At 47.0% G+C, this 26,665-nt stretch overlaps 2 protein-coding genes across 4 annotated transcripts; one reads left to right on the top strand and one right to left on the bottom strand.

Annotated features, from left to right (window-relative positions):
* LOC116352805 (sodium channel and clathrin linker 1-like) lies at positions 1-17,332 on the bottom strand (the record flags this gene model as incomplete). Its single annotated transcript, XM_031819235.1, has 17 exons — positions 17,226-17,332; positions 16,712-16,761; positions 16,218-16,263; positions 15,914-15,984; positions 14,924-14,976; positions 11,434-11,506; positions 11,207-11,262; positions 10,963-11,104; positions 9,074-9,196; positions 8,774-8,839; positions 8,114-8,184; positions 7,847-7,937; positions 7,673-7,764; positions 7,489-7,552; positions 7,277-7,390; positions 6,859-6,957; positions 1-283 (listed from the first exon to the last, which is right to left on the bottom strand). Coding segments are annotated over exons 3-17 (1,432 nt in total), but the record flags the coding sequence as incomplete, so codon positions are not given.
* LOC116368588 (UPF0462 protein C4orf33 homolog) lies at positions 16,810-26,665 on the top strand. 3 transcript variants are annotated; one of them, XM_031819237.1, is made up of 6 exons: positions 16,810-17,244; positions 20,137-20,323; positions 21,972-22,032; positions 22,120-22,171; positions 22,851-23,050; positions 26,226-26,665. In XM_031819237.1, exons 1-6 carry the CDS (start codon positions 17,164-17,166, stop codon positions 26,317-26,319), a joined length of 675 nt encoding a protein of 224 aa, XP_031675097.1. In that variant the 5' UTR covers positions 16,810-17,163; the 3' UTR covers positions 26,320-26,665. The 3 variants fall into 3 exon arrangements, with proteins under 3 accessions (XP_031675097.1, XP_031675098.1, XP_031675096.1); XM_031819238.1 differs by having other exon boundaries at positions 16,813-17,135; XM_031819236.1 differs by lacking the exon at positions 16,810-17,244 and adding an exon at positions 17,418-18,478.

Here is a 26,665-nt window from a genome sequence, read left to right as displayed (position 1 = left end):
CATCCCCCCATATTCTCCAGGTCCTCCTCCACAACCCCCCCACCTTCTCCAGTTCCTCCTCCACAACCCCCTCACCTTCTCCAGGTCCTCCTCCACTGCCCTCATCTCTCTCATGGACCTCTCCATCCCCCCTCACCTTCTCCAGTTCCTCCTCCACTGCCCTCATCTCTCTCATGGACCTCTCCATCTGAGACTCTTTATCTGCACACTCCAGTTGTAGAGCCGACAACTCCTCAGCCATCCGATGGATCTGTGAGTTGCACTGTTTACGTACGTTCTCTACCTGAAAGAAACACAATCCAGAACTAGTCAAGAACACCTGAAGTAACAACAGATAGAGCAGGTAGAATATGTGGGATGTATACTGTCACTTTAGCCAGCAGCATACCACCCTGCATACCACTGCTGGCTTGCTTCTGAAGCTAAGCAGGGTTGGTCCTGGTCAGTCCCTGGATGGGAGACCAGATGCTGCTGGAAGTGGTGTTGGAGGGCCAGTAGGAGGCACTCTTTCCTCTGGTCTAAAAAATATCCCAATGCCCCAGGGCAGTGATTGGGGACACTACCCTGTGTAGGGTGCAGTCTTTCGGATGGGACGTTAAACGGGTGTCCTGACTCTCTGAGGTCATTAAAAATCCCATGGCACTTATCGTAAGAGTAGGGGTGTTAACCCCGGTGTCCTGGCTAAATTCCTAATCTGGCCCTCAAACCATCATGGTCACCTAATAATCCCTAGTTTACGATTGGCTCATTCATCCCCCTCCTCTCCCCTGTAACTATTCCCCAGGTCGTTGTTGTAAATGGGAACGTGTTCTCAGTAAACTTACCTGGTAAAATCACGGATCCATCTGAGGGAAATGCAGAGAGCTGCACCCCTGGTTTCACCACAGTGAAATGCAGAGAGCTGGACCCCTGGTTTCACCACAGTGAAATGCAGAGAGCTGCACCCTGGTTTCACCACAGTGAAATGCAGAGAGCTGGACCCCTGGTTTCACCACAGTGAAATGCAGAGAGCTGGACCCCTGGTTTCACCACAGTGAAATGCAGAGAGCTGCACCCCTGGTTTCACCGCAGAGAGCTGGACCCCTGGTTTCACCACAGTGAAATGCAGAGAGCTGGACCCCTGGTTTCACCACAGTGAAATGCAGAGAGCTGGACCCCTGGTTTCACCACAGTGAAATGCAGAGAGCTGGACCCCTGGTTTCACCACAGTGAAATGCAGAGAGCTGGACCCCTGGTTTCACCACAGTGAAATGCAGAGAGCTGGACCCCTGGTTTCACCACAGTGAAATGCAGAGAGCTGGACCCCTGGTTTCACCACAGTGAAATGCAGAGAGCTGGACCCCTGGTTTCACCACAGTGAAATGCAGAGAGCTGGACCCCTGGTTTCACCACAGTGAAATGCAGAGAGCTGGACCCCTGGTTTCACCACAGTGAAATGCAGAGAGCTGCACCCCTGGTTTCGCAGAGAGCTGCACCCCTGGTTTCACCACAGTGAAATGCAGAGAGCTGCACCCCTGGTTTCGCAGAGAGCTGGACCCCTGGTTTCACCACAGTGAAATGCAGAGAGCTGCACCCCTGGTTTCGCCACAGTGAAATGCACACTGCAGCTTTGAAGTCTGTGCTATTTCAGTGTCCAGGCACGTCTACATTTAGACCCGTGTATGACAGCCTGGTGAAGGCTAACATTAACAGGCTTGGGGCGTTAGATCTTAAATCAAGAGCCATTAATAGAATGGTAATCACAGTCCCTCCTTGGTAAACAGCCAGGCAGAGAAGTCAGGTCAGGGAGTTCCTCAAGGAAAAACTATACGGACACTGCTGATCTGCAAACAGATCATTTCAGAATTGGTTAAGGTTTGGTTATGGTTAAAGTTAGGTTAGGGTTTAGTTATGGTTAAATTTAGGGTTTGGTTATGGTTAAAGTTTGGTTAAAATTAGGGTTTGGTTATGGTTAAAATTAGGTTAGGGTTTGGTTATGGTTAAAATTAGGTTAGGGTTTGGTTATGGTTAAAATTAGGTTAGGGTTTGGTTATGGTTAAAATTAGGTTATGGTTAAAATTAGGGTTTGGTTATGGTTAAAATTAGGTTAGGTTTTGGTTATGGTTAAAGTTAGGGTTTGGTTCAAGTTACGTTAGGGTTTGGTTATGGTTAAAGTTAGGGTTTGGTTTTTTATTTTTATTTTTTTATTTCACCTTTATTTAACCAGGTAGGCTAGTTGAGAACAAGTTCTCATTTGCAACTGCGACCTGGCCAAGATAAAGCATAGCAGTGTGAGCATACAACAAAGAGTTACACATGGAGTAAACAATTAACAAGTCAATAACACAGTAGAAAACGAAGGGGGGGTCTATATACAATGTGTGCAAAAGGCATGAGGAGGTAGGCAAATAATTACAATTTTGCAGATTAACACTGGAGTGATAAAAGATCAGATGGTCATGTACAGGTAGAGATATTGGTGTGCAGAAGAGCAGAAAAGTAAATAAATAAAAACAGTACGGGGATGAGGTAGGTGAAAAGGGTGGGCTATTTACCAATAGACTATGTACAGCTGCAGCGATCGGTTAGCTGCTCAGATAGCTGATGTTTGAAGTTGGTGAGGGAGATAAAAGTCTCCAACTTCAGCGATTTTTGCAATTCGTTCCAGTCACAGGCAGCAGAGTACTGGAACGAAAGGCGGCCAAATGAGGTGTTGGCTTTAGGGATGATCAGTGAGATACACCTGCTGGAGCGCGTGCTACGGATGGGTGTTGCCATCGTGACCAGTGAGCTGAGATAAGGCGGAGCTTTACCTAGCATAGACTTGTAGATGACCTGGAGCCAGTGGGTCTGGCGACGAATATGTAGCGAGGGCCAGCCGACTAGTCGCAGTGGTGGGTAGTATAAGGTGCTTTAGTGACAAAACGGATGGCACTGTGATAGACTGCATCCAGTTTGCTGAGTAGAGTGTTGGAAGCCATTTTGTAGATGACATCGCCGAAGTCGAGGATCGGTAGGATAGTCAGTTTTACTAGGGTAAGCTTGGCGGCTTGAGTGAAGGAGGCTTTGTTGCGGAATAGAAAGCCGACTCTTGATTTGATTTTCGATTGGAGATGTTTGATATGAGTCTGGAAGGAGAGTTTGCAGTCTAGCCAGACACCTAGGTACTTATAGACGTCCACATATTCTAGGTCGGAACCATCCAGGGTGGTGATGCTAGTCGGGCATGCAGGTGCAGGCAGCGACCGGTTGAAAAGCATGCATTTGGTTTTACTAGCGTTTAAGAGCAGTTGGAGGCCACGGAAGGAGTGTTGTATGGCATTGAAGCTTGTTTGGAGGTTAGATAGCACAGTGTCCAAAGACGGGCCGAAAGTATATAGAATGGTGTCGTCTGCGTAGAGGTGGATCAGGGAATCGCCCGCAGCAAGAGCAACATCATTGATATACACAGAGAAAAGAGTCGGCCCGAGAATTGAACCCTGTGGCACCCCCATAGAGACTGCCAGAGGACCGGACAGCATGCCCTCCGATTTGACACACTGAACTCTGTCTGCAAAGTAATTGGTGAACCAGGCAAGGCAGTCATCCGAAAAACCGAGGCTACTGAGTCTGCCGATAAGAATATGGTGATTGACAGAGTCGAAAGCCTTGGCAAGGTCGATGAAGACGGCTGCACAGTACTGTCTTTTATCGATGGCGGTTATGATGTCGTTTAGTACCTTGAGTGTGGCTGAGGTGCACCCATGACCGGCTCGGAAACCAGATTGCACAGCGGAGAAGGTACGGTGGGATTCGAGATGGTCAGTGACCTGTTTGTTGACTTGGCTTTCGAAGACCTTAGATAGGCAGGGCAGGATGGATATAGGTCTGTAACAGTTTGGGTCCAGGGTGTCTCCCCCTTTGAAGAGGGGGATGACTGCGGCAGCTTTCCAATCCTTGGGGATCTCAGACGAGATGAAAGAGAGGTTGAACAGGCTGGTAATAGGGGTTGCGACAATGGTGGCAGATAGTTTCAGAAATAGAGGGTCCAGATTGTCAAGCCCAGCTGATTTGTACGGGTCCAGGTTTTGCAGCTCTTTCAGAACATCTGCTATCTGGATTTGGGTAAAGGAGAACCTGGAGAGGCTTGGGCGAGGAGCTGCGGGGGGGGCGGAGCTGTTGGCCGAGGTTGAAGTAGCCAGGCGGAAGGCATGGCCAGCCTTTGAGAAATGCTTATTGAAGTTTTCGATAATCATGGATTTATCAGTGGTGACCGTGTTACCTAGCCTCAGTGCAGTGGGCAGCTGGGAGGAGGTGCTCTTGTTCTCCATGGACTTCACAGTGTCCCAGAACTTTTTGGAGTTGGAGCTACAGGATGCAAACTTCTGCCTGAAGAAGCTGGCCTTAGCTTTCCTGACTGACTGCGTGTATTGGTTCCGGACTTCCCTGAACAGTTGCATATCACGGGGACTATTCGATGCTATTGCAGTCCGCCACAGGATGTTTTTGTGCTGGTCGAGGGCAGTCAGGTCTGGGGTGAACCAAGGGCTGTATCTGTTCTTAGTTCTGCATTTTTTGAACGGAGCATGCTTATCTAAAATGGTGAGGAAGTTACTTTTAAAGAATGACCAGGCATCCTCAACTGACGGGATGAGGTCAATGTCCTTCCAGGATACCCGGGCCAGGTCGATTAGAAAGGCCTGCTCACAGAAGTGTTTTAGGGAGCGTTTGACAGTGATGAGGGGTGGTCGTTTGACTGCGGCTCCGTAGCGGATACAGGCAATGAGGCAGTGATCGCTGAGATCCTGGTTGAAGACAGCGGAGGTGTATTTGGAGGGCCAGTTGGTCAGGATGACGTCTATGAGGGTGCCCTTGTTTACAGAGTTAGGGTTGTACCTGGTGGGTTCCTTGGTGATTTGTGTGAGATTGAGGGCATCTAGCTTAGATTGTAGGACTGGCGGGGTGTTAAGCATATCCCAGTTTAGGTCACCTAACAGAACAAACTCTGAAGCTAGATGGGGGGCGATCAATTCACAAATGGTGTCCAGGGCACAGCTGGGAGCTGAGGGGGGTCGGTAGCAGGCGGCAACCGTGAGAGACTTATTTCTGGAGAGAGTAATTTTCAAAATTAGTAGTTCGAACTGTTTGGGTATGGACCTGGAAAGTATGACATTACTTTGCAGGCCATCTCTGCAGTAAACTGCAACTCCTCCCCCTTTGGCAGTTATATCTTGACGGAAGATGTTATAGTTGGGTATGGAAATCTCTGAATTTTTGGTGGCCTTCCTGAGCCAGGATTCAGACACAGCAAGGACATCAGGGTTAGCAGAGTGTGCTAAAGCAGTGAGTAAGACAAACTTAGGGAGGAGGCTTCTGATGTTGACATGCATGAAACCAAGGCTTTTTCGAACACAGAAGTCAACAAATGAGGGTGCCTGGGGACATGCAGGGCCTGGGTTTACCTCCACATCACCCGCGGAACAGAGAAGGAGTAGTATGAGGGTGCGGCTAAAGGCTATCAAAACTGGTCGCCTAGAGCGTTGGGGACAGAGAATAAGAGGAGCAGGTTTCTGGGCATGGTAGAATATATTCAGGGCATAATGCGCAGACAGGGGTATGGTGGGGTGCGGGTACAGCGGAGGTAAGCCCAGGCACTGGGTGATGATGAGAGAGGTTGTATCTCTGGACATGCTGGTAGTAATGGGTGAGGTCACCGCATGTGTGGGAGGTGGGACAAAGGAGTTATCAGGGGTATGAAGAGTGGAACTAGGGGCTCCATTGTGAACTAAAACAATGATAACTAACCTGAACAACAGTATACAAGGCATATTGACATTTGAGAGAGACATACAGCGAGGCATACAGTAGTATGGGTTTGGTTAAAGTTAGGTTAGGGTTTGGTTATGGGTACACCTGGTTATGGTTATGGTTAAAGTTAGGGTTTGGTTATGGTTATGGTTAAAGTTATGACCAGTTTCGATTTAGATTAGTTGTTTTACAGGTCAGTAGTGTCCTTAGTCTTCCCCGTTCCTCTACTGAGAACACAGCATCAAGAGAGAACGTGGTCAGGAGACAGCAGCCTAACAGGTTGAGGTGGTAGTGTACTGGTGATGTATTGGAGATAATGAAAAACTATGGTAAAACTCCGGGACTAGGGTTAGAGAGGGTGGTTCAGGATGCCGGGACTAGGGTTAGAGAGGGTGGTTCAGGACGCCGGGACTAGGGTTAGAGAGGGTGGTTCAGAACGCCGGGACTAGGGTTAGAGAGGGTGGTTCAGAACGCCGGGACTAGGGTTAGAGAGGGTGGCTCAGGACGCCGGGACTAGGGTTAGAGAGGGTGGCTCAGGACGCCGGGACTAGGGTTAGAGAGGGTGGCTCAGGACGCCGGGACTAGGGTTAGAGAGGGTGGCTCAGGACGCCGGGACTAGGGTTAGAGAGGGTGGCTCAGGACGCCGGGACTAGGGTTAGAGAGGGTGGCTCAGGACGCCGGGACTAGGGTTAGAGAGGGTGGCTCAGGACACCGGGACTAGGGTTAGAGAGGGTGGCTCAGGACACCGGGACTAGGGTTAGAGAGGGTGGCTCAGGATACCGGGACTAGGGTTAGAGAGGGTGGCTCAGGATGACGGGACTAAGGTTAGAGAGGGTGGCTCAGGATGACGGGACTAGGGTTATAGAGAGGGTGGTTCAGGATGCCGGGACAAGGGTTAGAGAGGGTGGTTCAGGATGCCGGGACTAGGGTTAGAGAGGGTGGTTCAGGACGCCGGGACTAGGGTTAGAGAGGGTGGCTCAGAATGCCGGGACTAGGGTAAGAGAGGGTGGTTCAGGATGCCGGGACAAGGGTTAGGGTACAGTTGGAGGGGAGGACTAGGGTTAGCATTTTGAAAAAGTAGTTGAGAGACACCTCTTTCCTGGTGCGTATGGCAGCATCCTGGATCAGTTGTCTGATGGCTTCATTCATCCTGTCCAGCTCCTCAGATTTCTGTTTCTCTCTCAACAGGGCCTGATAGGGAGATACATACCACCATCACAACCAGAGTTATACTAAATGACAGATAGTCCCAGACATAGACCAGACAGAGATACATACCACCATTATCATCATCACCACCAGCGTTATGCTGAATGACAGACAGTCCCTGACCAGACAGAAATACATACCATCACCAGAGTTATGCTAAATGACAGACAGTCCCTGACCGGACAGAGAGGAGTGAAGGGTGTGAAGGAAGGGGTAGAGGGGGTTGTCTGACCTGGTGAGACAGAGAGAGGTTAGATTGTGTCCAGGGAAGCAGACCGTAGCAGTAGAAGACTGTATGTACCTGGTCCTTCTGTAGAGAGGCCTCCTCAGCCAGCTGGATGGAGTCTCTGACCTTGGAGAAGGCCTCGTAGCGCTCCTCCTCCAGAGAGGCACAGCGCACCTGCAGCTCCCCCACCTGACGGGTACACCTCGTTATACACCGCGCTATTTAGCTACATGACCTTGTAGATACTACGTTAAAATAGGGATGCCAAAAACTACAGTGTTCCCCACCTGCCTCTCCCACACCACCTGCTCCCTGCGTACACCCTCTGCCTCCTGGCTGGCTGCCTTCAACCTGCAGGAGACAGATGGGGACAGAAAGAGTTTAGCAGAAGGAATTGAAGAGAGATGCACTCAGCCTCCTGTGGAAGAGTCCGGAAGAGGAACTGGAGTGAGGATTACAAGTGTGTTTCACCTGGCCTCTAGCTGACTGAGGGCTGACTGGAGATGGTGGAGTCTTCGATCTGAGGCCTCCTCTCTACCATGAGCCTCTGCTGCATCGTCCTCCTACACACACAATAAAGGGACTGAGGTTCAATTCTGCTATGGTAAACTACGGCAGAGAACTAGAAGCCCTATTGCTTCCTACCCGTCTCTGTATCTGGTCCTGGACGTTCTGCATCAGTTTGGTCATCTCCTCCACCTTGGCTGTGGCCATCCTCAGATCTGCTTTGGCCGATCTGCAGTAGGAGTGGAAAGAGAGAAACAAATGAACCCTGCTCTCTGCAGTAGCACTGCCTGAAGAGCTACATTCCTGAGAGCCATTTTGGATCTAAATGTAGGAGGCCATTTTGGATCTGCAGTAATCTGTCCTGGAGACAATTGGCGGCCATTTTGAAACTGTAGTAGAGTGTACCTGAGCTGGTTGCGTAGCTCCTCCATCTCCGTGCTCTGTTCTGTCAGCGTCTTCAGGAACTGCTGGTTGGTCTGAGTGTGGCACGAGAGACACGCACGCCGGTGAGGCATGATGGCTTCAGTACACACACTAAACTTCTCACAAACACCAAATGTCTCACACACACACACAACTCCTCACACTACAATACAGAAGCACTACCTGGTAGACAGAAACAGAGAGAGGAAAGCCCTGGCCTCACTCCTCATTAATAATGTAGAAGATGGATACATTACTCTCCAGAAGCAGAAGGCCGGTGTTTGTGAGGTAAACCTGTACTGTCATATTAGTTTACAGGCAAGTCTCTGACGTAACAGTCGATCCAGAAAAGCCAGTTAGCGGGCAAGTGAGTCAGGAAGTCAGAATGATAGTGTGTGTAACAAGCATGGGGCAAAGCTGGGAGAGCAAATGGATTAGGCTCCTTCCTGTCTGCAAGCATTAAGACTCACTCACTCACTGACTGACTGACTGGTCTAGTTAGTGTTTGTTGTGTTGTAGCCATGTGTAAAACAGATTCATTATTTACCAATGACCCAATATTTCTACATTCTATATCAGAAACACTATTACAACGTTACACACACACACATATATTTGAGCTAGTGATTGGCTGCAACTTACAGATTCCAGTTTCTGATTGGTGACTTGTAGTTTCTGAATGTGCTGCTGGAATTGTATCAGTTGATCCTATGACAAAAAAATAATAAAGGGGCGGGGTTAATGACAACTTCCCTCACATCACTTCCTCTTAGACAACGACACTACGGACACAAAGTAAAACTCAAAGCTTGTACCAACTTCTAGCATTACAGAGGTTTAGAAGCAGCAACGATCAGCTCCACTCACTGATCTCAATGGGAGAGGGATGAAATCCATAACAACGCTGCCCTCTAGGGAGGCCAAACTGGGAGAAGGATCTACCTTGAGGCGCTGTTGCTCGGCAACATGGAGCTGTCCGTCAGAGGTGGTTATCTGGTAGAGCTGCTGTAAACGGTCCAGCTCCTGTGCTGAGGCCCGCCACAGCTCCATGGCCTGGTCTCGCTCCTACACACACACACACAAACTTCAATATATGCACACTTCAATATATGCACACTTCAATATATGCACACTTCAATATATGCACACAACATTTTAGTCACTCAGCATATGGTCTCATCCAGAGAGCCTTACAGTAGGGTGTATTATAATGCAGGTAACACACACGCGCCACACACACACACACAAGCGCCACACACACACACGCCACACACACACGCGCCACACACACACGCGCCACACGCGCCACACACACACGCGCCACACACACGCGCCACACACACGCGCCACACACACGCGCCACACACACACGCGCCACACACACGCGCCACACACACGCGCCACACACACGCGCGCCACACACACGCGCCACACACACGCGCCACACACACGCGCCACACACACACGCGCCACACACACACGCGCCACACACACACGCGCCACACACACACGCGCCACACACACACGCGCCACACACACGCGCCACACACACGCGCCACACACACGCGCCACACACACGCGCCACACACACGCGCCACACACACACGCGCCACACACGCGCGCCACACACGCGCGCCACACACGCGCGCCACACACGCGCCACACACACACGCGCCACACACACGCGCGCCACACACACGCGCGCCACACACACGCGCTACACACACACACGCTCGCCACACACGCGCGCCACACACGCGCGCCACACACACGCCACACACACGCCACACACGCGCGCCACACACACGCGCGCCACACACACGCGCCACACACACACGCGCCACACACACACGCGCCACACACACACGCGCCACACACACACGCGCCACACACACACGCGCCACACACACACGCGCCACACACACACGCGCCACACACGCGCCACACACGCGCCACACACACGCGCCACACACACGCGCGCCACACACACGCGCGCCACACACACGCGCGCCACACACACGCGCGCCACACACGCGCGCCACACACGCGCGCCACACACACACGCGCCACACACACACGCGCCACACACACACGCGCCACACACACACGCGCCACACACACACGCGCCACACACACACGCGCCACACACACACGCGCCACACACACGCCACACACACACGCGCCACACACACACGCGCCACACACACGCGCCACACACACACACGCGCCACACACACACGCGCCACACACACACGCGCCACACACACACGCGCCACACACACGCGCGCCACACACACGCGCGCCACACACACACGCGCCACACACACACGCGCCACACACACGCGCGCCACACACGCGCGCCACACACGCGCCACACACACACGCGCCACACACACACGCGCCACACACACACGCGCCACACACCACACGCGCCACACACACACGCGCACACACACACGCGCCACACACACACGCGCCACACACACACACGCGCCACACACACACACGTGCCACACACACACGCGCCACACACACGCCACACACACGCGCGCCACATCGTCACACACACGCGCCACATCGTCACACACGCGCCATATCGTCACACACAGACGCGTCACACACCACACGCGCCATATCGTCACACACACACGCGCCATATCGTCACACACACACGCGCCATATCGTCACACACACACGCGCCATATCGTCACACACACACGCGCCATATCGTCACACACACACGCGCCATATCGTCACACACACACGCGCCATATCGTCACACACACACGCGCCATATCGTCACACACACACGTGGAGGTGTTTAGACTAACCTGTACAGAGAGCTGTATCTGTTGGTGAAGGTTACTGATGAGCCCCTCGTCCCCCAGTGTGTCCCCCTCCACCCCTGGTCCTGTACTGACTGGGAGGGTCTGCAGCTGCCTCTCTACGGACTCCCTCAGCTCGGCATGCAGCCTGGATGGGAGACGGCAACACACACACACAGCATTAACTTACCTCATTGGTGTAAAAAGGGACCGGCAGGCTGTGGTCAGAGTACTGAAGTTTAAACCGTACCGTTCATTCTCCTTGACCACCGTGTCCAGCTTCAGTCTGATGGCAGTCATCTGCATCTTGGAGTTCAAAGTGTCAGGTAAAGATTAACTGTCCATCACTTTGGAAATATATTGTTGTCAATCATAAAATATCTCCAATGTAAAACACAATCCTTACAATTTTGTTGTAGTCAGACACCAAAAGATGAATGAACAAACAGAACAGGGATAATTTGGACAAATGTTCACCTGGTAGCTCTGCAGTTGTTCAGTCATGTCATCCATGTGACGGTCATACTCTGATAGTAGGGGAGCCATTATACTGGAACACATCCACAAACCACAACACTGGAATCACCTTCATCAGACTGGAACACAACCACAATACTGGAAATCACCTATATCAGACTGGAATACAACCACAATACTGCAAATCACCTATATCAGACTGGAATCACCTTCATCAGACTGGAACACAACCACAATACTGCAAATCACCTATATCAGACTGGAATCACCTTCATCAGACTGGAACACAACCACAATACTGCAAATCACCTATATCAGACTGGAATCACCTTCATCAGACTGAAACACAACCACAATACTGAAAATCACCTATATCAGACTGGAATCACCTTCAGACTGGAACACAACCACAATACTGAAAATCACCTATATGAGACTGGAATCACCTTCATCAGACTGGAACACAACCACAATACTGCAAATCACCTATATCAGACTGGAACACAACCACAATACTGAAAATCACCTATATCAGACTGGAATCACCTTCATCAGACTGGAATCACCTTCATCAGACTGGAACACAACCACAATACTGGAAATCACCTATATCAGACTGGAATAACCTTCCTAACACACTAGCCCTGCTGATGTAAAACGTTAGACCAACTAAACGTTATGGGCTAACACACTAGCCCTGCTGATGTAAAACGTTAGACCAACTAAACGTTATGGGCTAACACACTAGCCCTGCTGATGTAAAACGTTAGACCAACTAAACGTTATGGGCTAACACACTAGCCCTGCTGATGTAAAACGTTAGACCAACTAAACGTTATGGGCTAACACACTAGCCCTGCTGATGTAAAACGTTAGACCAACTAAACGTTATGGGCTAACACACTAGCCCTGCTGATGTAAAACGTTAGACCAACTAAACGTTATGGGCTAACACACTAGCCCTGCTGATGTAAAACGTTAGACCAACTAAAAGTTATGGGCTAACACACTAGCCCTGCTGATGTAAAACGTTAGCCCATAACGTTTAGTTGGTCTAACACACTAGCCCTGCTGATGTAAAACATTAGACCAACTAAACGTTATGGGCTAACACACTAGCCCTGCTGATGTAAAACGTTAGACCAACTAAACGTTATGGGCTAACACACTAGCCCTGCTGATGTAAAACGTTAGACCAACTAAACATTATGGGCTAACACACTAGCCCTGCTGATGTAAAACGTTAGACCAACTAAACGTTATGGGCTAACACACTAGCCCTGCTGATGTAAAACGTTAGACCAACTAAACGTTATGGGCTAACACACTAGCCCTGCTGATGTAAAACGTTAGACCAACTAAACGTTATGGGCTAACACACTAGCCCTGCTGATGTAAAACGTTAGACCAACTAAACGTTATGGGCTAACACACTAGCCCTGCTGATGTAAAACGTTAGACCAACTAAACGTTATGGGCTAACACACTAGCCCTGCTGATGTAAAACGTTAGACCAACTAAACGTTATGGGCTAACACACTAGCCCTGCTGATGTAAAACGTTAGACCAACTAAACGTTATGGGCTAACACACTAGCCCTGCTGATGTAAAACGTTAGACCAACTAAACGTTATGGGCTAACACACTAGCCCTGCTGATGTAAAACGTTAGACCAACTAAACGTTATGGGCTAACACACTAGCCCTGCTGATGTAAAACGTTAGACCACCTAAACTGTTTTTTTCCAGTCAAGAGTTAAACATCACCCTTATTAACTGTGATAAAGATGTAGATTGATAACAGAGAAATCATCTACACTGTTACATTAGAGATTCAAAGGTCTCCTGGTCAGTACAGGTGAGTGTCGGTCACTTGTCGTCGTAGGAACAGGCGTCACTTGTCGCCGTAGGAACAGGCGTCACTTGTCGCCTTAGGAACAGGCGTCACTTGTCGCCTTAGGAACAGGCGTCACTTGTCGCCTTAGGAACAGGCGTCACTTGTCGCCTTAGGAACAGGCGTCACTTGTCGCCTTAGGAACAGGCGTCACTTGTCGCCTTAGGAACAGGCGTCACTTGTCGCCTTAGGAACAGGCGTCACTTGTCGCCTTAGGAACAGGCGTCACTTGTCGCCTTAGGAACAGGCGTCACTTGTCGCCTTAGGAACAGGCGTCACTTGTCGCCTTAGGAACAGGCGTCACTTGTCGCCTTAGGAACAGGCGTCACTTGTCGCCTTAGGAACAGGCGTCACTTGTCGCCTTAGGAACAGGCGTCACTTGTCGCCTTAGGAACAGGCGTCACTTGTCGCCTTAGGAACAGGCGTCACTTGTCGCCTTAGGAACAGGCGTCACTTGTCGCCTTAGGAACAGGCGTCACTTGTCGCCTTAGGAACAGGCGTCACTTGTCGCCTTAGGAACAGGCGTCACTTGTCGCCTTAGGAACAGGCGTCACTTGTCGCCTTAGGAACAGGCGTCACTTGTCGCCTTAGGACAGGCGTCACTTGTCGCCTTAGGAACAGGCGTCACTTGTCGCCTTAGGAACAGGCGTCACTTGTCGCCTTAGGAACAGGCGTCACTTGTCGCCTTAGGAACAGGCGTCACTTGTCGCCTTAGGAACAGGCGTCACTTGTCGCCTTAGGAACAGGCGTCACTTGTCGCCTTAGGAACAGGCGTCACTTGTCGCCTTAGGAACAGGCGTCACTTGTCGCCTTAGGAACAGGCGTCACTTGTCGCCTTAGGAACAGGCGTCACTTGTCGCCTTAGGAACAGGCGTCACTTGTCGCCTTAGGAACAGGCGTCACTTGTCGCCTTAGGAACAGGCGTCACTTGTCGCCTTAGGAACAGGTGTCACTTATCGCCTTAGGAACAGGTATCACTTATTGCCTTAGGAACAGGTATCACTTGTTTTTGGTGCTATGAGGTTTATCATATTTTAACTCTCCATCTTTGAATGTGCTCTAGATCTGAGCTCGACATATTTTGCAAGATGGGTGTAGAAAGTCTCCAGGTGGGATGGTGAGAGAGGTCTTCCATGTCCAATGAAATTGGACTTTACGTAGCCGCAACATATACAGTCAAGTGTTGCAACAGTAAAGCGCCGGTCATCAGCGGTGACATCTTTTTGTTGGTTCTCATCATTAGAAGAAGAGGGCAGTGAGAAGAAGAAAAAAGTGGACATTCATAACTTCCTTCACTGTTGTCGTGTCGATGTTGGTTTTGACCCTTGGTCTTTACTTCGGACTGGTGGTGAAACAGGTGGCCCACCCTCAGCAAAACACAACCTTTAACCTTTAAGAGGCTGGAACATGGGTTGTGTTCCATATGACACCCTACTCCACTACTTCTGACAAGAACCCTATGGGCAGCGCACTGATGAAAAGAAGTGCACTATTTTGTGAATAGGGTGCCATTTAGGGGACACACATAGGCTTCGGTTGCTATAGAGGGCCATGTCACCTTTGGGTGACAGCGGGGATCGGGTTGTTCCTCTCTTACCTCTGGTCAGACAGCCAGGGGGCTGGGGTCTCTGTGTGTCTCTCCTCTTCACCCTGCAGAAACAGAGCATTTAGAAAGCTCTCAGGCCTGACTCCTCCTAGTATTACTCATACTCAAAATCTAATGGATTTTATCATCTAGGCCATATTTTGTGGTTTATATTTTTGGCAGTGTGCAGCAGTGGTGGAAAGAATACTCAATATTAAAAATAAAGATTCCTTAATAGGAAAATGACTCCAGTAAAAGTGAGTCACCCGGTAAAATAATATTTTAATTTACGGATAGCCAGGGTCACGCTGCAACGCTCAGACATCATTTACAAACTAAGCATGTGTGTTGAGTGAGTCCACCAGGTCAGAGGAATCAGACCCTTTTCCTGTGCAACTAAGCATTCAAAATGTATGGAGTACTTTTGTGTGTCAGGGAAAATGTATGGAGTACTTTTGGGTGTCAGGGAAAATGTATGGAGTACTTTTGGGTGTCAGGGAAAATGTATGGAGTACTTTTGGGTGTCAGGGAAAATGTATGGAGTACTTTTGGGTGTCAGGTAAAATGTATGGAGTACTTTTGGGTGTCAGGTAAAATGTAAGGAGTACTTTTGGGTGTCAGGTAAAATGTAAGGAGTACTTTTGGGTGTCAGGTAAAATGTAAGGAGTACTTTTGGGTGTCAGGTAAAATGTAAGGAGTACTTTTGGGTGTCAGGTAAAATGTAAGGAGCACTTTTGGGTGTCAGGGAAAATGTAAGGAGTACTTTTGGGTGTCAGGGAAAATGTAAGGAGTACTTTTGGGTGTCAGGGAAAATGTAAGGAGTACTTTTGGGTGTCAGGGAAAATGTATGGAGTAAAAAGTACATTATAGGCCAGCAGCTAATGTTTGACCATTGCTAACGAACATTGGTTTATCTGTTTGGCACTGAGCAGTGTCGACTACAACAGATTAATAATAGACTGTTGCTATATCACAGCAAAACCCTTCCACACCTTACAGTACCTGTGGTGCTGATGTGGCTTCAGAGCGGTGCCTATCCTGATAGTGACTCAAGGCAGAGTTCAGCCTTTGGACTGCAATGATAAATACAGTATGAAATCAGATGCTAGACAATAACAATGACATAAATATAATATGCAAAGCTTATGAAAAAGGGTATGGCTGTGGCTAGCTGCAATGCAACCAAGAGAATTTTGATATTGTGCTGGACTCTCAAAAGTCTCCTGGTTGCATCACAGGTAGGCTATGGCTAGAATGGGTATGACAACAAGACTAGTAGCTAGTATTCAGAGATTATCCAATTAACCTTGATCACGCAAAAACTCGACTTCAGTGGACATCTTGCATTGAATCTGCACAAGAAAAGACCGCACATATTACTTAAAAAGAGATCGATAGCTGGCTATAGCTACCGCAAACCATACATGCCCTCTGTCTTGCTAGTTACAACACAACACAGGCTTGTACAATCAACAGGTGGTTTTCAAAAGATTCGGGGAATAAGATAGTTGATTTGCTGGGCGAGCCCTTGTCATGACCCTGAAAAACAACAATGTTGTTTAATTAATGTTTACTGATAGCTGGCGGGTTACTAGGCGTAACTAGCTAAACAAATGTTGAGTCAGCAGGCACTGACTGCTGTGTGATATCGTGTGAGCGACAAACATTTAAATGCGTAAAAACAGCTTTTCGCTTGCACATATCACGTAATCTGACCAAATAATGTTGTCTACAAGCTATACGATTAATTGTGCTATGTACAATTCCATCTTTACACCAAAGCAAACAAATTAAACTAACCGTTTAACGTCCCGATAATCCTTCCGCCGTCGATTTAAAGAAGGGCACGGCTAAAAAACCAATCACAAAAAAGAAGTGCAACCACCTATTCTGCCCCCATAAATTAGAAACATACAAACAGTTCCACCTATTTCATGGAACAGTTTAAACCTGGCATCAATCAATTAGATATGAAACGCCATTTCAATATGTAAACAAATGTACTTCGAGACTGTTGTACTGGGTTGCGTGCCAACTGATTCCGTAATTATTCCACCCAAGAACATCTGATAGGGAAGATATATCATAATATGATCATACCAGGAAGTTGATACTCCATTGAAAGTGCATTATCTCTTTGGCACGAGCTACTGTATGTATTTTGATAACAAGCTAAATATATAGGCATCACTCCAGCGCGAAACTGGATTAATCTTCTTACAAAGTAAGTAACGTTAGCCTTCCTATCAGTCATGATGCACCGATCGTGGACATCGGTGTCGCTAAAAGCGGTTATCTTCCTCTATGTACTTACATTCGCAGAACTTAAAATGGTAAGTTTAGTACAAGTTTTATGTTTTCCAAATTACTGCGTTGTGCCATACTTATGCGGCTACTACGAATAACACTGCTCTTGGTCTACCATGCTGGCACCAGTTTGCAGGGCAGGCTTATTGTAGCCTGGTCTCAGACGTGTTAGTAGGCAATAATATTTCATGTTTTCAGCTGTGTCATCAAAATCAGTAAATCGAAGCATGTGTTTGAAGCATGTGTCATTCAGTAGTTTTATTTGATTAAGTAAAATCCTGTTGAATCCTGTTTATTCCTAAATCATAAATTGGAAAATTATAATGTTGATGTTTCAAGGGGTGTATTCATTACGCAAACCATTTACCGTTTACGAACCAAACGGAAGCAAACAGGGGTAATCCTTTCCCAAAATTGAACGACAGTCCCTCCGTTTCGTTCCATTTAAGAAACTTTTTGCTACAGAATCGGCGTGATGAATATGCCCCCGATTTTAGATTTTTAGCCCAGTGTCCAAACACCCGTTTAAAAATGTCCAAAATAATAATAATGATATGCTTCAATTGTTTGATATTTGAACATTAAAAAAAACTCCCTACCCACGTGTCACACCTATATTTTGCTAAATTAGCACCTTATAAAACTGCACACGACAGCATTTACCAAGAGGCCATTCTATACTAGAATTGATTAGCTTGTTCTATTGTAATCAATCATGCCCGCAAATTAATTACTGGATATTGTATAGAAATCAATTATAACGGGGCGACATGTAACGTTTGCGCTCGTCTAAAAGACAAACCATATCGAACTTGGGTATACAACATAGACCTGATGAGAACATGTAGTAGCCATGTATGACCTAATCTCCCTGTGCGACAGTGTTTAACAATATTTGTTTAACTAACCCAAGATAGACAACAGCCTGTCGTTTCCAATGGGAGCAAATTAATCACAGTGGGCAGAACTAGCAAGGAGGTGGGCAGAGCCAAGCACGAATTAGCGAGAGCCTATTGGCGCGTTCTAGTTTATTTTCGTTAGGGAACGCCTACTTTGCAATCTTAAACAACGCAATTTTCAGAAAACTTGGCAACGGGTGAAGTCTACTCTGTTCGAATCAGATTTTATTTTTGGAAACAAAAAACTGTATTGAGATCAAATGTTCCATCAATGAGAAAATTAGCAGAATATCGGCCAAAATCCATTTTGCGCAATCTTCTCCCATTGCCGGAGTTCCGGCCACTGGGCTTCCATTTGGAGGTGAGTGGAAACGCCAACCGGATGCTTCACATTTATATGTAGGTGAAATGTCTCATTGTTCTGTCTGTGGTGTTTAGTTCTTCTTCTATGATATAATGGCGGTCCGCAAACCAATGTTTAAGGTGCATACCGCCACGTACTGTGCTGAATCACGATTAGTTCCACATTTCTAAATCCTCCTACCTTTAAAAAAAATACATGTTTTTATCCTTTATTTAACTAGGCAAGTCAGTTACGACCAAATGTTTATTTACAATGATGGCCTAGGAACAACTGCCTTGTTCAAGGGCAGAACGACAGATTTTTACCTTGTCAGCTCGGGGATTCGATCTAGCAACCCTTCAGTTACTGGCCCAACGCTCTAACCACTAGGCTCCCTAACTCTGTACTTTTGACAAAATAAAAAAAGAGCACTACTAACTTCTAAAAGACTCTCGGCCATCCCCCCAAACCCCTTCCAAACCCCTTCCAAACCCCTTCCAAACCCCCCCCAAACAATCAAAAGCTATTGCAACAATTACACCTAGTTCTCACTCGTATAACCATTTGAGTGAGTAAAGAAATGCTCTCGAACACAATTTAGCCCCCATAGTTCCATTTAGCCCCCATAGTTCCATTTAGCCTCCATAGTTCCATTTAGCCTCCATAGTTCTATTTAAGCCTCCAATAGTTCCATTTAGCCCCCATAGTTCCATTTAGCCCCCATAGTTCCATTTAGCCCCCATAGTTCCATTTAGCCTCCATAGTTCCATTTAGCCTCCATAGTTCTATTTAAGCCTCCAATAGTTCCATTTAGCCCCCATAGTTCAATTTAGCCCCCATAGTTCCATTTAGCCCCCATAGTTCCATTTAAGCCTCCATAGTTCCATTTAAGCCTCCTTAGTTCCATTTAAGCCTCCTTAGTTCCATTTAAGCCTCCTTAGTTATATTTAAGCCTACTTAGTTCTATTTAAGCCTCCAATAGTTCCATTTAAGCCTCCAATAGTTCCATTTAAGCCTCCAATAGTTCCATTTAAGCCTCCTTAGTTCTATTTAAGCCTCCTTAGTTCCATTTAAGCCTCCAATAGTTCCATTTAAGCCTCCAATAGTTCCATTTAAGCCTCCAATAGTTCCATTTAAGCCTCCAATAGTTCCATTTAAGCCTCCATAGGTACATCATAAGCTCCATAGTTCCATTTAGTCTCCATAGGTACATAATAAGCTCCATAGTTCCATTTAGCCTCCATAGTTCCATTTATCCTCCATAGTTCCATTTAGCCTCTATAGTTCCATTTAAGCCTCCAATAGTTCCATTTATCCTCCATAGTTCCATTTAGCCTCTATAGTTCCATTTAAGCCTCCAATAGTTCCATTTATCCTCCATAGTTCCATTTAGTCTCCATAGGTACATAATTAGCTCCATAGTTCCATTTAGTCTCCATAGGTACATAATAAGCTCCATAGTTCCATTTATCCTCCATAGTGTATGCAGCAGCCTGAATGTTTGACTTCCCTAGTATTGGTGCTGCTGTCAACTCCTGCACTCATTGTCAAGCCCGGGAATGAACATGACATCACAAACAGATCTGGGACTTGGCTGTTGGTCTTTACACAGCATAGTCTAATCCCATTGTAAATACAAAACAGCAAAACCCATAACTAATCGTTCTCTCTGCCAGACTGAGATGGAGTTTGTGATCAGCACCACATGGGACAGCCTTCCTGTGGATCATGACCCTGTGAAGGTGACGTTTTCTCCCGGGGATGGAGGGATGAAGATGCAGGTGTCTGCTCCCTTCTTCAACAACCCTCCTGGTCCCTCCGGCCCTCCAGGACAGCCCTTCCCTGGCCTCTGGAACTATGAAGGTGAGTAGAGAGAGTTATAACAGGACAGCCCTTCCCTGGCCTCTGGGACTATAAAGGTGAGTAGAGAGAGTTATAACAGGACAGCCCTTCCCTGACCTCTGGGACTATAAAGGTGAGTAGAGAGAGTTATAACAGGACAGCCCTTCCCTGGCCTCTGGGACTATGAAGGTGAGTAGAGAGAGTTATAACAGGACAGCCCTTCCCTGGCCTCTGGGACTATAAAGGTAGAGAGAACAGGACAGCCCTTCCCTGGCCTCTGGGACTATAAAGGTAGAGAGAACAGGACAGCCCTTCCCTGGCCTCTGGAACTATAAAGGTAGAGAGAGAACAGGACAGCCCTTCCCTGCCCTCTGGAACTATAAAGGTAGAGAGAGAACAGGACAGCCCGTCCCTGGCCTCTGGGACTATGAAGGTGTGTAGAGAGAGAGAACAGGACAGCCCGTCCCTGGCCTCTGGGACTATAAAGGTAGAGAGAACAGGACAGCCCTTCCCTGGCCTCTGGGACTATAAAGGTGAGTAGAGAGAGTTATAACAGGACAGCCCTTCCCTGGCCTCTGGGACTATAAAGGTAGAGAGAGAACAGGACAGCCCTTCCCTGGCCTCTGGGACTATAAAGGTAGAGAGAGAACAGGACAGCCCTTCCCTGCCCTCTGGGACTATAAAGGTAGAGAGAACAGGACAGCCCTTCCCTGGCCTCTGGAACTATAAAGGTAGAGAGAGAACAGGACAGCCCTTCCCTGCCCTCTGGAACTATAAAGGTAGAGAGAGAACAGGACAGCCCGTCCCTGGCCTCTGGGACTATGAAGGTGTGTGGAGAGAGAGAACAGGACAGCCCGTCCCTGGCCTCTGGGACTATAAAGGTAGAGAGAGAACAGGACAGCCCGTCCCTGGCCTCTGGGACTATAAAGGTAGAGAGAACAGGACAGCCCTTCCCTGGCCTCTGGGACTATAAAGGTAGAGAGAACAGGACAGCCCTTCACTGGCCTCTGGGACTATGAAGGTAGAGAGAACAGGACAGCCCTTCCCTGGCCTCTGGAACTGTAAAGGTAGAGAGAGAACAGGACAGCCCTTCCCTGGCCTCTGGGGCTATGAAGGTAGAGCGAGAACAGGACAGCCCTTCACTGGCCTCTGGGACTATAAAGGTAGAGAGAGAACAGGACAGCCCTTCCCTGCCCTCTGGAACTATAAAGGTAGAGAGAACCGGACAGCCCTTCCCTGCCCTCTGGGACTATAAAGGTAGAGAGAGAACAGGACAGCCTTTCCTTGCCCTCTGGGACTATAAAGGTAGAGAGAACCGGACAGCCCTTCCCTGCCCTCTGGGACTATAAAGGTGGAGAGAGAACAGGACAGCCCTTCACTGGCCTCTGGGACTATAAAGGTAGAGAGAACCGGACAGCCCTTCCCTGCCCTCTGGGACTATAAAGGTGGTTAGAGAGAGAACAGTGGTGGTTTGTTCTGGTCGTGGGGGTAATTGCATAATCATAACTATTACTACCATAATAATTGTGAAGTGAATGTTGAATGTATCGTTGATTGCTCATTTTTATGTTTGTGGACGTTTTTTCGTCATCCTACTTTAGGCCACTAGGCACAACAAGATGGTTTTCAATGCGTATAATATAACCCTTTTGATGTTATTTTTGTACAGTGGTTGAGGCGTTCTTCCTGGACAGTACTACTGTGAACTATCTAGAGGTGGAAGTGTGTCCGTAAGTAGAGCCGTTCTCTAAAGGTGTTGATGGTCTGATTGATGGTTCTCCAGTAGCACTATACTGATTATTGCTCTTCTGTTGCAGACATGGACAACACTTGGTGTTACTGCTCTCTGGAAGAGGTCACGCATTCATGGTACGTGACCACCTTCACATCCTCCCTATGAATGAATGGGACTGGATGGATGAATGACTGGATGGATGAATGACTGGATGGATGGATGAATGACTGGATGGATGAATGACTGGATGGATGAATGACTGGATGGATGAATGACTGGATGGATGAATGACTGGATGGATGAATGACTGGATGGATGATGGATGAATGACTGGATGGATGAATGACTGGATGGATGGATGAATGACTGGATGGATGAATGACTGGATGGATGAATGACTGGATGAATGACTGGATGGATGAATGACTGGATGGATGAATGACTGGATGGATGAATGACTGGATGGATGAATGACTGAATGGATGAATGACTGGATGGATGGATGATTGACTGGATGGATGGATGAATGACTGAATGGATGAATGACTGAATGAATGAATGAATGGATGAATGATTGAATGGATGGATGAATAACTGAATGGATGAATTAATGCATGAATGGATGAACAATGGAACAGTACAATGTATTACACTCAATTCTTATGAATATTTAGTTCTGCCCCAATATATTTCATCAAGTTATATTCACACAGACTTACCTGTATTTTAGTCACTTACCCTAACAGTAATCTAAGGGTCCAACAGATACAGTCATCAGTTTGGTTTAAACCAATTTTTTGTTTTTGTTTCCAGCAACAACTGCCCCTGTCGTTCACGGCAACCATCACAGGAAACAGGTGGGAGGGTGAGGCTCTTCTCCCCTGGTGCTACTTCCCCCCTAACGTGAACAAGATGAACTCGTACGCCATCCACGGGTCCGGGGCGGGGCGAACCTACGAGTCCCTCTACCCCGTCCCCCAGGCTGACCTCGTGGAGGGACAGAAGCCCAACTTGTGAGTCTGTTTACTGCCTTCAGAAAGTATTCACAGCCCCAGACTTTTTCCACATTGTGTTGTTGTAACAGCCTGAATGTAAAATGGATTAGATTGAGTTTGTTTGTCACTGGCCTACACAGAATACCCCATAATGTAAAAGTGGAATTATGTATTTTACTCAGTTGCCCGAGAGGAAGGAAACTGCTCAGGGATTTCACCATGAGGCCAATAGTGACTTTAAAAACAGTTACAGAGTGTTCAATGGCTGTGATAGGAGAAAACTGAGGATAGATCAATAACATTGTAGTTACTCCACAATACTAACCTAAATGACAGAGTGATAAGAAAGAAGCCAGTACAGAATAAAAATATTCCAAAACATGCATTCTGTTCGCAATAAGGCACTAAAGTAATGCTGCAAAAAAATGGCTAGGCAATTAACCTTTTGTCTTGAATACAAAGTGTTATGTTTGGGACAAATCCATTTACTGAGTACCACTCTCCATGTGTTCAAGCATAATGGTGGCTGCATCATGTTATGGGTATGCTTGTAATCGTTAAGGACTGGGGAGTTTTTCAGTATAAAAAATGAATGGAATGGAGCACATGCAAAATCCTAGAGGAAAACCTGGTTCAGTCTGCTTTCACTGTGAGATGAATTCACCTTTCAGCAGGACAATAACCTAAAACACAAGGCTAAATCTACACTGGAGTTGCTTACTAAGAAGACATTGAATGTTCCTGAGTGACCGAGTTACAGTTTTGACTTAAATCTGCTTGAAAATCTATGGCAAGACCTGAAAATGGTTGTCTAGCAATGATCAATGATAGAGCTTGAAGAAATTTGAAAATAATAATGGGCAAATGTTGCACAATTCAGGTGTGGAACATTTTAATATCCACATTAGCACACTACTTAGAAGGCTCAAGGCATAGCTTCATTAAAGTGGTATGCAAGTGTGTGCTGATCAGTAATGGTATTGAGGCCTACAGTGTTGACCCATCAAATACTGATCAGTAATGGTATTGAGGCCTACAGTGTTGACCCATCAAATACTGATCAGTAATGGTATTGAGGCCTACAGTGTTGACCCATCAGATACTGATCAGTAATGGTATTGAGGCCTACAGTGTTGACCCATCAGATACTGATCAGTAATGGTATTGAGGCCTACAGTGTTGACCCATCAAATACTGATCAGTAATGGTATTGAGGCCTACATTGTTGATCCATCAAATACTGATCAGTAATGGTATTGAGGCCTACAGTGTTGACCCATCAAATACTGATCAGTAGTGTTATTGAGGCCTACAGTGTTGATCCATCTGATCAGTAATGGTATTGAGGCCTACAGTGTTGATCCATCTGATCAGTAATGGTATTGAGGCCTACATTGTTGATCCATCAAATACTGATCAGTAATGGTATTGAGGCCTACAGTGTTGATCCATCTGATCAGTAATGGTATTGAGGCCTACATTGTTGATCCATCAAATACTGATCAGTAATGGTATTGAGGCCTACAGTGTTGATCCATCTGATCAGTAATGGTATTGAGGCCTACATTGTTGATCCATCAAATACTGATCAGTAATGGTATTGAGGCCTACCGTGTTGATCCATCTGATCAGTAATGGTATTGAGGCCTACAGTGTTGAACCATCAAATACTGATCAGTAATGGTATTGAGGCCTACAGTGTTGATCCATCTGATCAGTAATGGTATTGAGGCCTACATTGTTGATCCATCAAATACTGATCAGTAATGGTATTGAGGCTACAGTGTTGATCCATCTGATCAGTAATGGTATTGAGGCCTACAGTGTTGATCCATCTGATCAGTAATGGTATTGAGGCCTACATTGTTGATCCATCAAATACTGATCAGTAATGGTATTGAGGCCTACAGTGTTGATCCATCTGATCAGTAATGGTATTGAGGTCTACAGTGTTGACCCATCAAATACGGATCAGTAATGGTATTGAGGCCTTACAGTGTTGACCCATCAAATACGGATCAGTAATGGTATTGAGGTCTACAGTGTTGATCCATCAAATACTGATCAGTAAGGGTATTGAGGCCTACAGTGTTGACCCATCTGATCAGTAATGGTATTGAGGCCTACAGTGTTGATCCATCAAATACTGATCAGTAATGGTATTGAGGCCTACAGTGTTGACCCATCTGATCAGTAATGGTATTGAGGCCTACAGTGTTGATCCATCAAATACTGATCAGTAATGGTATTGAGGCCTACAGTGTTGATCCATCTGATCAGTAATGGTATTGAGGCCTACAGTGTTGACCCATCTGATCAGTAATGGTATTGAGGCCTACAGTGTTTACCCATCTGATCAGTAAGGGTATTGAGGCCTACAGTGTTGATCCATCTGATCAGTGAGATGATTATGGTGGTATGCAGTTGTCTCGCGTCTTGCCTTTTTGGTTGAATAAATGTAATGTACTGTGAAAGTGTTGCTAATGACTCGTTAGCCATGAGCAAAATGTTGCTACAACATTGATCAATGATATGTTTAGGGCCACAACGTCTGCTTCGATGCAGAGCCGCAGTGTGAGCCAGAAGACTCTGTAACTACTGTAGAAAAGGAGGGTCCATGTCTGTCTGTAGAAAAGGAGGGTCCATGTCTGTCTGTAGAAAAGGAGGGTCCATGTCTGTCTATAGAAAAGGAGGGTTCATGTCTGTCTGTAGAAAAGGAGGGTTCATGTCTGTCTACCTTTCTTTAGTCAGAACACAGTCTCTTCCTTCTTAAGACACACAATGTTCAAGGCTGAAACTCTTACAGAGCATTTTTCAGGCGAAGACTGCACTGCCGACTCTATACAAACACACACACACACACAACTCTACTTTTAAAAATATGTTTAGATGACGGAGATAAAGCCTACTCCTCTGCAGCATAACTATTCTCTGTGTGTGTGTGTGTGTGTGTGACAGAGACACCTCTCCACCACTGCATAAGTATTCAGTGCTTAGATGTGTTAGCTGTCAGTGGACAGATTCCAATAGTCAGCCCCATGTTTTATTACACTGAGAAAATGACATGCAAATTCACAGGTTTCTGTGTGCGAGTGTTCGTGCGCGTGTGTATCGCAAATTCACAGATTGTGTGTGTTACCAAACTGACAGACTGCACTTTTCTCTCTCTCTCTCTCTCTCTCTCACGACGCAGCCACCTCTTGGAATATTTCCAAGACTTTCGCCTGCAAAGCATCATGGGAGGGGACTGGGTCCAGCCCGAGTCGGATCTCTGGAAGGGAAAGTGATGAGTCGGGAGAACACACACACTGGAACACACACGCGTCATGACAGCCGGTGCGACCAAAGTCACGGAGGAGGAACGATCGATCTTGATTAGTTAGTGATGTCAGACTGGATGAAATATGTTACCAGTTTGTCAGATGGTATTAACACCTCACCTCAAACTGCCTTTTACCAACTGCCAGAGGCCTGGTTCAAAAAACACATGAAGGGGTTTCTAGTTTTTATTTTTCTATGAATGAAAGTGAGAATCAAAGTATATTATATCTGTGCTTTCTGTTTTATAGATTTATGCCTTTTTCTCTGAAATGAAAGACCATTGAATTTGATCATTTTCAATGCTACCTCCAA

Source organism: Oncorhynchus kisutch, unplaced genomic scaffold, assembly GCF_002021735.2.
Source record: "Oncorhynchus kisutch isolate 150728-3 unplaced genomic scaffold, Okis_V2 scaffold1976, whole genome shotgun sequence".
NCBI lineage: Eukaryota > Metazoa > Chordata > Actinopteri > Salmoniformes > Salmonidae > Oncorhynchus > Oncorhynchus kisutch.
The sequence above is the reverse complement of the archived record's forward strand: the minus strand, read 5'-3'. Positions and strand labels throughout refer to the sequence as shown.